The 12,500-nt window shown below is 40.0% G+C and overlaps 1 protein-coding gene across 1 annotated transcript; it reads right to left on the reverse strand.

Moving 5' to 3' along the window:
* Nucleotides 1-3,633: 3,633 nt before the first annotated feature.
* LOC137991124 (uncharacterized) lies at nucleotides 3,634-10,505 on the reverse strand. The gene is made up of 4 exons (XM_068836243.1): nucleotides 9,081-10,505; nucleotides 6,400-6,471; nucleotides 5,404-5,449; nucleotides 3,634-4,205 (listed from the first exon to the last, which is right to left on the reverse strand). Exons 1-4 carry the CDS (start codon nucleotides 10,503-10,505, stop codon nucleotides 3,634-3,636), a joined length of 2,115 nt encoding a protein of 704 aa, XP_068692344.1.
* Between the last annotated feature and the right edge of the window lie 1,995 nt (nucleotides 10,506-12,500).

Below are 12,500 nucleotides of genomic sequence, written 5' to 3' on the forward strand. Positions count from 1 at the left end.
GGAATATGTTGGCGAACTCGCTTGACCAGCTCGTGAATTTTCTTTTGACTCTTTGTTTAGCGACCGTGATACTTGGCTCGTATTCAAATGTCTCCTATTTCTCCTGTACTTCTGACCCTGAGGTGTCTGGATGACATATGACCTGGGCGTGTGATGCTTGTTGACCACTGTTGCTTGGACCCATTTCTTATCTTGCTTGAGAGTCACCTTATCACCTTTGGCTAGAGGCGGCAATTCTTTACGACAGTGCTTATCGTAGAAGAACTTCTCTCTCTCTTTGATCTTCTGAAGGCGCTGCTTAATTACTTGGGCTCCCTGTGGCTTTAGAAGCTCAGCATTACATGTAGTTGGAAGAGAGGTTTTGAGTCTGGGGCCCATAAGAATTTGAGCGGGAGACAAGCCTATTCCATCCAAGGGAGTGTTTCTGTAATTCAGGAAGGCCTTGTAGGGATCTTGTACTTTCTTTAGGAAGTTCTCAATGGTTTGCACAGCTCTTTCATCTTCACCGTTGGATTGCGGATATAGGGGACTTGACGTGGCGTGAAAAAACCCGTAACTCCTGCTAAACTCTTTGAATGCTGAACTCGCGTTCTGGGGACCATTGTCGCTGATAAGTTCATCAGGAAAGCCATACCTGGCAAATTTACTCTTCAGGTGACAGATAACATTGTTACTGGTTAGGTCATCTAGCTTTGCAACTTCTATCCAATTCGAATAATAGTCCACGCTTAGCAAGTAATGAATACCGTTGAACTCGAACAGGTCACTTCCGATTCTAGACCATGGTCTGTCTGGGGGATTTCGAATTATCATTGGCTCCCTGGCATGAGCCTTTTGGAACTGGCTACACACGGAATACTTCGACACTTTATCTTCAATCTGTGAGGACATTCCTGGCCAAAATAAAATGTCTCTTGCGCGCTGTTTGCATTTCACGATATCTTGATGTGACTCATGTATGAGAGCGAGCATTTCTTTCCTCATACTCTGGGGAACTATCAGCTTCTGAGCTTTAAACAAGAGACCATCAATGGTGGAAATTTCATCTCTGTGGCACCAATATTCGTGTACATTTCTGTGTAATTCCTCCTTGTTTGCTGGCCATCCATTCAGGACTACGGTGCTTAATTCTTGCATGGCTGCATCATCTGCAGTGGCGTTCTGGAACTCGGCGTACTTCTCTGGCGAAATGGGAAAGTGCGCAGTCAGGTGAATTTTATTCACTTCGAGGTCTGGAATGAGAGTTTCTGTAGACTCATGCAGGTAGGATCTACTCAAGGCATCAGCGACAGAAAGTTCTGAACCTGGGCCGAGATATTTTACTTTCAAGTCATACCGTTGCAGGGTCAACATCATTTTCTGCAATCGCAGTGGTGCTTGATGCAAAGGCTTACTTAAGATATACTGCAAAGGCTTGTGGTCTGACTCGACTTGGGTTGGTCTTCCATATATGAACTGATGAAACTTCTGTGTGCCGTCCACAATTGAAAGGGTTTCCTTTTCGATTTGGGCATATCGCTCTTGTGCTGGAGTCAGGGCTCTTGACGCGTATGCTAAGGGTTTTCCATCTTGCAGGAGGACTGCACCCAACCCTTTGGAACTTGCATCCACTGATAGGGTTAGTAGCTTGCTTGGATCATAGTACCCAAGTACTGGTGCTGAAGGAGCCATCTCTTTAAGTTTCTGAAAGCTTGCTTCTTGCTCTTGGTCCCAATGCCAGGCAACGTTCTTCTCTAGTAACTTTCTGAGTGGTGCACTGACTGTAGCCATGTTGCGCATAAACTTTCCAAGATACTGAATAAATCCAAGGAATGTTTTAAGTTCCTTAGTGTTCTCAGGGTGTTTCATTGCTTGTACTGCCCGTGTCTTTTCAGGATCTGGCTTCAAGCCCTCTTTGCTTAGGACATGGCCAACATAGGGAACTTCTTCTTGCTTGATTTGGCATTTCTTTGCATTGAATTTGAGGTTGACTTCTCGAGCTCGGTCTAACACTTGCTTTAATCTGGCATCATGCTCTGCATCATTTTTTCCCCATATTAGGAGGCCATCTACTATCACTTTCACACCCTCTAGATCAGCAAACAGGTCATACGTGCAGTTCTGAAACACCTCGGGAGCCGACTTTATGGCAACCTGGTGAAACGGTATCTTCCAAACGGCTTGTTCAACGTGCATAACCTTGAGCTTTCTTCATCTAACTTCACTTGCCAATATCCCGATGTGGAATCTAGAACTGAAAATACTTTGGCTTGTGGCATGTGAGCAACGACTTCTTCTATTGTTGTAATATGGAAATGCTCCCTTCTGATGGCCTCATTTAAATCTCTGGGGTCTATGCAAATACGAATCTTGTTTGGTTTCACAACAGCAACCATTCTGTTCACCCAGTCACTAGGTTCTGTGTGCTTAACAACTACACCTGCTTTCTCCATACGGTCGAGCTCATCTTTGATCTTCCCTCTGAGGGATACGGGTACCTTTCTTGGAGGATGAACTACCGGAGGAACGCTTGGATTTGCTTGATTGAGTGCTCGCCAGGAAGACATCCAAGACCTTGAAACAAATCTGGGTATTCATCAAAGATGCCTTGACCCATATCAGTCGGAGACTTTGGAATGCTGTGTTGCTGAAGTGAATTTATTCTGGCAAGTAGACCCATATCTTTGCAGGTTTGGGCACTCGGTGCTGTAGGGGCTTCAACATCAACTACATGGAATTTCACATGAAAGACTTTACTCTTGTATTCACAAGGCAAGGTCACTACCCCTTTGGTAGGGCTGATGACCCGAATACGACTTAAGCTTAGCTTGGCTCTTTTTAAAGTGATGAAATGGTATATGAAATGAATCATATGAACTGCGGATATGAAATCAAGTGAAGCTATGATCTTCGCAGTTACGAACGCAATTTTTACAATTGCGTAGAGAAGCCTGAAAAATTCAGGACTTCAACGGGGTTTGAACCCGTGACCCCGCGATTCCGGTGCGACGCTCTAACCAACTGAGCTATGAAGCCACTGACGTTGGGAGCTGGTCATTTGTGGGTTTGTTAGTTCTAGACTCACTCACGGAGCTTAAATGGGCCTTTATTTCGAGTTAAAAAATACGTATATCTTTTATCATTTTCTTAACTTTGAAGGAAATCTCAAGTTTTATAATTCACAATTGAACGCATTTCCCTTTAATCGAGAAAAATCCGTGGAAAGGACGCCTGCGATTCTTTCTGACACTAAAAGAACATTCTGAATTCTCGGGAGACGGTGAAACCTTTGATGGTCTTGGATTTTCTCGACATATAAAAAATATCGTCAGAATCCTTTGTAATCGTGTTACTGAAACACGGAGAGTACGTGCTTTTTCTCATCGCTATTTTAAGGGCTGGCGTCAATGTACATCTTTTTGTTTTATACCGTTCCTTTAATTAACTTAACGCCCTCAGAAGATGACATAATTCCGTGAAAGTTGACGCCTCAAACGATTTGCGATGATAGATGAATGGAATTATACAATGGAAATGAAATGGTTCAAGGAACTGGGCATCCAGCTGAGATACAGGAGTTTTACTCCCGTAACTCAGCTGGATACCCCAGCCTTTTTTTGGTTGCTAAGAGCGTGCGGCTCGTTATTGAATGGTTTAACTTTTGGCATTTTTTACATCTCCTTCCTCGTGCTGGGCTTTTTTCTTTGTTATGCTGATAACCTCATCTGCTGCAATCTTTGTGCAAGAATTCAAGTTCTCTGGGCTAGATTTTGTTTTTGGTGGTTTCTCAGTTGCCATGGATTTCAATTTCGCTTTTGGCATTTCGTCCGTTCTGGCAATGTCAATTGCTTTTTCAAGAGTAAGCTCTGAACCTTCCTGAATTAACTTTCCTCTTGTTTTGGTAGAATGACAGCCAATAACCACTCTATCTCTAACCATTTCATCAGGGTCAGTATAACCACAATCTTTCACAAGCAACTTCAAATCAGTGAGAAATTGTTCAAATGACTCACCCTCTCGTTGAATCTTCTGGTGGAACTTGTACCTTGCAAATACCTTATTGGATTTGGGTTTCACATACTCTTCGTACTTTGCATAATATGTGTCGAGCTTCTTCGATTCTTCTATAGTGCCGGAGTTCCCACGTATTGTTATCTCTAATTTTATAAATAATCCAACGCCACCGCCAGTTGAAAATTCACGGTTATTGTTTACTAACACATAGCCTGGTATATTTAAACAATCTAAATTAGTTTGCAGAGGTGAGAGCCAGGTGTCAGAGCCTTAATTGCCTTCGGGCCCATGCTATTACATACACTGATCGGCAAATTAAAAGCATTTGGTGTATTCGCGTTGATCAGGGGCACCCAACGTCAATTTTCGGAAAATATCTGTTCGGAAGACGATTTGAGATCTAGAATTTTCGGAACACTTGTTGTAAAATTTCTTGCTTGCCTGCCTGTGCTAGGATTTTCGAACATCTGAAAAATGGTATAATTGCCCATTTTAAACGGATTTTTACCCTAAAAAGGTCACCTAGAATTTTCGGGAGCCTTTTTTCTGGCTGAAATTTTCGAAAAGGTTAATTTTGATCCTTAGAATTTTCGGATCACTAGACTTTCAGCCAGGAGATCCGAACAGATAAAAAAAATTTAGGGATAAAAATGTGCCTATATCGACCGTTTAAATACTAAAATACGTTTAACAATGCTATAAAAGTTGTTTTGAACTATATTCTCTTTGGGTGCCCACGTGGCCCCTGGTTGATACCACGACAAGGAAAGTATTGGCAATATAATTCATACCAAGGAGATCATGTATGAGCTCAGACGTTGAGATTAAATCGTTAAAGATTTTGTTTTAAATGGGTAAGAATCGAGATCATTCTTTCTTGCCCTGAAATGACAGGAAATTCAAGAAAAAGATGGAAAAAGGTATAGCTTCAGAACTTAAAGAAAATACTAAACTCTAACTTACTTTTTGCCCGCTTTAGACGTCTCTTTATTTATTTATTTTGACATCTATTTTTTGCAACGAAAAGGCTCCACTACAAAATGGATCTATGAGGTGGATAAGGAAAGATAGCTAGGAAGAACAAGTAGAACTGTACTAGAAATCATGAAACGTTTTATTTTCAATACCTCTTATTTCCCGAAATGCTATTAACGTCGAGAAAGAACCTTGATCCAGCTTGGTACGGGTCATTTAAGGTGGGCTCCCATGATCCGCACAATATCAAAGAAAGACCTTTTTCACTCCGTCATTTTCCCATTAGAGTTTGGGTTCCACATACAGGGCTGGAATACCGAGCATTAAGTATTGTACAACTGATATGCGGAAATAGTTTCTTTTTAGGGAAAAGAAAGTACTAGTTTGCTCTTCGCGTTGAATACATACAGTTTCCAAACACAGAAGAAGACTTACCACCTTGCTTGACTTGGTTAACTTCCTTTTGGCTCCGATGACCTTTCTTCAAGGGCGAGAAAGGTTATTTTAGAGAACTACACACAGGCGTAACTTTTATGCAACATGTGCTATTGAGATGTCAAACTGTCAATCATCGTCGATTAGTGGTTGGAATATGCGAGAAGGTGGAGCGCCAAAGGACAAAACAAAAGTAGACTGTGTTTTTCGAGTGTGAAGTATTACCATATTCGCGCAAAATGCTGCTGCAGTTACAGCGTGTTATGTTGTTGAGTGAAATGAATTAAAATCAGTGCGTGGAAAGAAGTAAGGTTTACATAGTTTGGGCAATATCTCCTCTCATTTATTTACAAGAGAATAATTTCGTTAATTTATGCTAGGTGACTAGATATTTCAGCACACACTGAACAATTCTGCAAATTGAGCTTCAAGTAACACTTAAATAACACTATGAGCAAGTGAAATTTCAGTGGGGCTCAAAACTGAGTATAACCTCTCGATTTTCTTTCTGGCGCACATGCAAAAAATATTTGCATCAGAATTCGAAAGTAAATAATGACGTATCAAATTATTATTAGTTAAGTTACTGGTATCGATTGCAAGTGAATTATTTAATGAGAAGAGCAGAAAATACTTGGAAGGAAAAGAAAAGAAGTTTCTATGGTGCGAGATCTGATTATATTGCTACTTGAAAAACAACGGACTTAATTCAACCACACTTTTGAGTTTAAAGTGGTACTATGACGAAAATTTTAGATTTTTTTTCCGGGTTTTAACTGAACTACAATGTTTATGACCAAAAAATGATAAATTTGTAAATTTGGATCAGGATACACTATTCTTGTGAAGAAATAGACTGTGTAAACTTGTCAAAAACCTGTCCGCCATTACTCAAATCGCCAACTGGTAGGTCTGCTATTATTTGTATCAGCGGTCTTCTTGTGACGTTATCCAATCAAGACAACACAACAACGCCATAACAACGCCATATCAAACCTTCAATATGGCGATGAATTTGTCTCCTTCGTATTCTCCTTCTTCTTCGTCGGAAAGCGAGTTAGACAACGACTTTGAAACAGAGGAACACACAGTACAGCAAGCTGTTGATTTTCTTCCTTACGAGGAAGAACTGCAGCCGCTGGCTACGGAGGAAGAGGCCGACGAGTACGATGCAACAATAAAGCAACAACAAGAACTAGAACGACAATTTTAACAACAATTTTACAGCCATTACGAGTTTCCTTTAAGGAACTGATAGAACTAAAACCAAACTACAGGATATGCTGCACGTGAAGGACCGCATAAAACATGAACCACTACAAACGGGCCTGGCATACAGGATTTCAAAGCGTCACGCTTTAGTTTTGAAGCAGAGAAAAAACGTAAACCAAGGAAATTATAAATGATAGTTTACTTAGCCAATAATAAGTCTTATAAAGTACCGAAAGATGATCCTTGGAAACTATGCACAGGTAAATACTCGCGAAATAACAAATGGAAAACCCTCACCATTCGACGGTCACGGCTTGAAGTAGACGGCTCTTCAGGGCTGATTTACATGGTACGATTTTTGGCGCATGCGACAAGCTCACGACAGGCCTACGACATGACTTACGTGTTTTAAAAAGCTACGACATTTTTTCTGACGTACACAACAATCGTAAATCATGTCGTGGGCAGTTAGAGTTGGAAGGATTGCTGCAACCCTGCACAACACAACGACTAGACGGCATAATCTTTTCCAAGGCAAGCGTAGACAAAAACACACCACGAAGGATAAAACATGAACCTCGTACTCCTCTTCGGCATACTAAAGTAGCCACGGTTGTTTTGATGTCTTGATTGGATGGCGTCACATCCTCTACCCCACCCCCTTTTTTGAACTCGGCCATTTTTGAATTGACTTCTCGGACTTCTCGTCAGAGTCATGGCTTAAAATTTGGCATGGCAGATACTTATAATACATACTTTCGAAATATAAAAAGAAAAGGTAAGGTAAGTTTTTGATCATAGTACCACTTCGATCAGTTTCAAATATCATCATCAGTCATAGTGAGTGCAACATTAAAATTTTTACAAGATAATCCATATATTTATAACTATCAATACAATGATTCTTTGTAGATTAATGTTCGTTACAAATAGGCAAATTCAAACTAACCAACAGAATCACTGTATTGACAGTTATGTATATACGGATTATCTTGTAAAAAAATTAATGTTACACTCACTATGGCTGATGTTTGAAACATCCAAACATGTTCCTTAAACTCAAAAGTGTGGTTGAATTAAGTCCGTAAAAGATGATTCCTGAACTCTTTTTCAAATCGCTTAATATTTTGTTTTTTAAGTATCTGGCTCTGACCTCAAACTAATTTAGAAACACTGGGAGAGACTTATGCCCCGGTATGTGAAATGTTCACCTCCAGTTTCCGTCCATGGCTTGAAAACGTCTCGTGTTTATTAAGCTCCCAATTATGTATTTTCCAACCTCCGATATTGCGTTTCTAGCGATTGAACGTCGTCGCTTAGTTACGATCAAATGAAAATCATGTTGTCTGGGTCGCTAGCAGTGGCGGAAATAAACCAGTCATGATACACGACATTTCTGCTTTTGACTGTAAGGGCAGTCGTCCAGGTTTTCCATGATCTTTACCGACAAGGCCCAAATCGAAACAGGAGAGTAAAAGAGAACGTTGTAAGCCTTGGCCCGGTTGTTCAAAAGCCGATTAACGCTAATCTCAGATTAAAAATTAACCAAGGAATTTATTTCTCTACTCCCAAATGTTGTTCAACGCTGATGTTCGACAAAACTTTACATTAGAAGAAGTTAATCTTGAAAAACAAAAATAAGCAGAAGAAACTTTCACCTTAATGTTGGAAAAATGAAAGCAAAGTTTGCTCTAATCCTGGATTAACGTAATCGACTTTCGAACGACCGGGCCCTTGTGTCTCCTATTTGACTAAATTAACGTTTATGGCCCTTTTTGTTAGGTTTCTAATACAGCATATTGTAAGTCACTTTTTGGTCTCTGCTTACTACTCTAATCTTAACCCCATCGACTGTAGAAACCAGTCTTGAATAACTGATTAACTGGTCTTTTACTTGAAAACCAAAAAAAAAAACAAAAAAAACAAAAGAAATAAAATGGTGGTGACTCACGGGATTTGTCGAGAAAAAGAGGAGATCTCCAAAAAGGCCAGTTCGAAAAATACCATAATACTCTTTATTTGTCCCCCCAAATGTTGCATAAGCGTTGTTTCCAGTTTCTCTTGGGACTTACAATGGTCCCAAGAGAAAACAAAAACAATGATTATGCAAAATTTTGGGGGACAAACAAAGAGTATTATGGTATTTTCCTAAGTGGCCTATACAATCGATGCATTATAAACTAGTTGCTTGGCGACGGGCGTAAGGGCAACTGAAAATCAAAGTCCTAGGCAGGCCATTCGAACTTACGACTTCCGTAACACCGGTAGGATGTTCCACCCATTGAACTACTAGAACTATTGGGGAGCTTGGTCATTTGTGTAGGTTCTCAGTGGACCATGTGTTTCCATGTGTAATGCCCCGTGGGAAAGAATGTAGTTTGTATTCTATATATTGAAGAGCCTTCAATAGGTCAGGATACAGGGCGTTGAAGACCACAGTGTCGTGAATGTTGTATCACACAGACCGATTCTTTTGTCTGTGAGGTCACGACCTCTGCTTGGTAGATAATGTTCTGGGTGTTACAATTTCCCTCAAGTGGGCAGGAATTCTTGTCTCGGCAATTACAGTTGTCATCGATTTTTTCTGATTGATTTGATGATTTACTGATCTGGGCTTTGTTGTGGCTGGAGATGATGGTTTTTACGTTTCTCATACAGCTGTAGCTCAGCTTAAGGGTGTTTTGGTTAAAGATTTTGTGTAGTGGATTGGATTTAGGAAAATGTTTATCAATTAGTTGGAGGAAGCATTTACCGACTTTTGTTTCCACATTTTGGCTGTATGGCGGGTTAAACCACGTGATGTTTCTTTGACGGTTCTTGCTCTTTCGTGATGCATCAGGAATTGGCGCTTTGTATGACAGGTTGTACTTGTAGCCACTTTTATTAAGCGCATCTTGGTACACACCTTTGGCCTTGACAAAGCAATCTTTGTCGGATGAAATTTCTGAAAGACGCTTGTTGATGGATTCGGGAATGTTTCTTAGGATGGAAGGTGGATGGTTGGATTGCTTGTGTACATACAGCGGTATGTTTCCTTCTTTTGTGTATGGTGAGTGCTTTCCGCTTTTTAGGTCGAGGGTGACATCTAAAAAATTGACTTTGGTTAGGTTGGCATCTACTGTGATTTTAAGGTCATTATCACGAAAAATTTGGCAGATATCTTTCTTAATTCTCTCGATCTCTTGTGGTGGTTTATTGAATGCTGACAGCCCATCATCGCGATAAAGACCGATGCTATTTCCGTACTTTTCGGTGAGGCGTGATAAGATGTAGCAACCAACCAGCTCGCATGTTTCTGCTCCATCAAATGATCCCATGGTGACATCGAATCGGTCGTTGGAGGTCTTCTTTTCCCATGGGACGTTTTCGCTGAACAGCAGTGACCTTTTAGCGTGGGTTATTATGTCACGCTCATGTGCGCTGATGGGTCGGTAACTATTGGCGAAATCCAGCGCCTTGCGGAGTAGCTTCTCGGTTATTGACGGGTAAAAATCGCACACGTCAAAACATATGAAAGATAGCACTTCTTTTTGTTGCAGGCCGTTAAACCATTTTAGAACGCTGGATGTGTTTTTCCATTGGTTGATTTTAGTTTTATTGATGATGGTCGTGTTGATATCATCAAGGATGCGCTTGCTTATCACTCCGATTTCAGATTTGGATGGATTGATTAAGCGGCAGGTCGGGTGGTCGTGGAATGCGGGTTTGTGATCTTTTAAAGTAAGAAATGCTTCCTTTTCGGCTAGCTTATCGATGCGGTCATCTAGTTTGAGATGTTCAGCTATTCTTGCAGACTGTACGTTCAACTTTTGGACAACTTTGCTACTTGATTTTTTGTAGGTTTTTGTTACATTCTCCTTGATTAACTTGTTGTAAGCGGTTATATTCATTTCGTAATAATTTGTGGTTGTAAGCGGTTATATTCATTTCGTAATAATTTGTGGTTTTGTCAGCAGGGATCAGAAGGCTGTTAGGTTTCTTGATTTTTTTTTTGATGTCAGCATCTAGTTTTCGTTGGAAGTTCGATTTTATGCTGTTCTTGAATTTAATGTTCCGCACAAGGTCTAACATGTCTTCTTCAAAGGGTATCAGCTCTTTGATTTTTGGTGGGGAGTTTTTCGATTTGAATCCGTATGTCTCCTTCGCTGATGTTTTTTGCTGATTGAGAAAATAGTAAGCCGGCAGGTTAGTTTTGCAGGTTGCAGGTTGCAGGTTGCAGGTTGAAAATTTACTGTGACTGTTACATGAATAGCTAACCTTAGGCCTAATTAGGCCTAAAGAAACGTTTTTAGGCCTAAGGAGGCCTAAAGAAACGTTTTTAGGCCTAATTAGGCCTAAGGTTAGCTATTCATGTAACAGTCACAGTAAATTTCAACCTGCAACCTGCAACCTGCAAAACTAACCTGCCGATAGTAAGCCTTCCATCGCATTCGCCGTAAGAATTGTTCCGTCTTTTCAATAAACCCTTTCATGTACTCGCTTTTAGATGGCAGTGGGATGTTCTTGGTTGAGTAGCCCAGGTTGATCTTCTCCATGGTGATAGTCGATGAGTCGAACAGAGTGCTCAACAAATAGGAGCTTAATATGACTGCCAGTGGAAAAACTGAAGACTTCATCTGCTATAAAAGTGCTCGATGGTTAAACCAGAGCTGTGAATAAAGATGAATTTCTGAAAGTGGGGAACAATGCTTACTAGCATAACGTGTCAAGATGTGATTGGACGGCAAAAGTGCTAAACGATCGGGTAAGACTATTTTAGGTGAACGCGCTACTTGACAGAAATTTCTTAGAATGTCTACAGGTTGATGTCATTTCGTTTCTGTGGTTAAGTGTCGACATTTCAAATTTGTATATCTTTACATGTAACCGTTATTGTTGTCAGTTGCCTGATGATTGCTTCATTAGAAGCATGAAACTCCGAGTAGCAATTAAATGTTTTTGAACTAGTCCGACTCCAGAAATTCATCTTTATATATATATATATATATATACCCCAGTTACAAGTGGCGTGCCTCAAGGATCCGTGGTAGGACCTATACTATTTCTAGTATATATCAACGATCTTCCTGCCGAATAAGAAATGCGATCTTTGTAAAAATTATTTAATTCAAGCTTCTAAATTTCAAAGTTCAGCTACTGGTCGTCATTATTCCATTCAACAAAAACTTTCTTGTTCATCGCAAAATGTTATTTATTTGGCCACTTGTGCCAAATGCAACCTGCAATATGTGGGCTCCACCTCGACTGAATTTAAAGTAAGATTCCGTAACCACAAGTCGAACATGCTGAAGAACAAAAGAACTTGTAAATTGGCTATCCACTATAATAACTCTGAACATGAAATTTCACAAATCAACTTCATCATTATCGAACAAATTAGGTCTTTTGAAAATTCTTTGCATCTTGAACAATTGTTACTCACTTGGGAGGCCTATTGGACTGCGCAATTATTTACCCTTAATCCTCATGGTCTTAATAAAAGGCGGGAATCTAGATCGAAACACCGCATTAATTACTACAATTGAGTAGTTGTGAGTTGACATTTTCCCAATACGATGCATTTTTATCGATATGTCACCTATAGTTCTTTATTTGTTTTTGATTGTTAAATCTATGCCACCTTGGAGTTTAGACCTTTGTTATAGTTCTTTATTTGTCTTTGATTGTCAAATCCATGTCACCTTGTAGCTTTGACCTTTGTTTTGTTTCGTTTCCTTAATTTCAATATTTCTGCTCTGTATATATAAGCTGCTGTTGTTGTGATTTGCACTCATTGTAAATAGTTTTTTAGTTTTTAATTTTTAACCTGAAGAAGGCCGAACGGCCGAAACGTCGTAGTAAACTTCGCCCAAAACTTCGCCCAGAACAGTCAAGAGTTTGTCTCT

The sequence above is a fragment of the Montipora foliosa genome, chromosome 2, assembly GCF_036669935.1.
Source record: "Montipora foliosa isolate CH-2021 chromosome 2, ASM3666993v2, whole genome shotgun sequence".
Taxonomy (NCBI): Eukaryota; Metazoa; Cnidaria; class Anthozoa; order Scleractinia; family Acroporidae; genus Montipora; species Montipora foliosa.

Coding starts and splice junctions, on each gene's coding strand:
- LOC137991124 (XM_068836243.1), bottom strand. CDS start 10,505: ATGAATATAACCGCTTACAACAAGTTAATCAAGGAGAATGTAACAAAA. Junction 6,472..9,080: donor CCTCACAGACAAAAGAATCG/GTCTGTGTGATA, acceptor TCTGTTTCAAAG/TCGTTGTCTAACTCGCTTTC. Junction 4,206..5,403: donor TAACCAAGTCAAGCAAGGTG/GTAAGTCTTCTT, acceptor TAAATATACCAG/GCTATGTGTTAGTAAACAAT.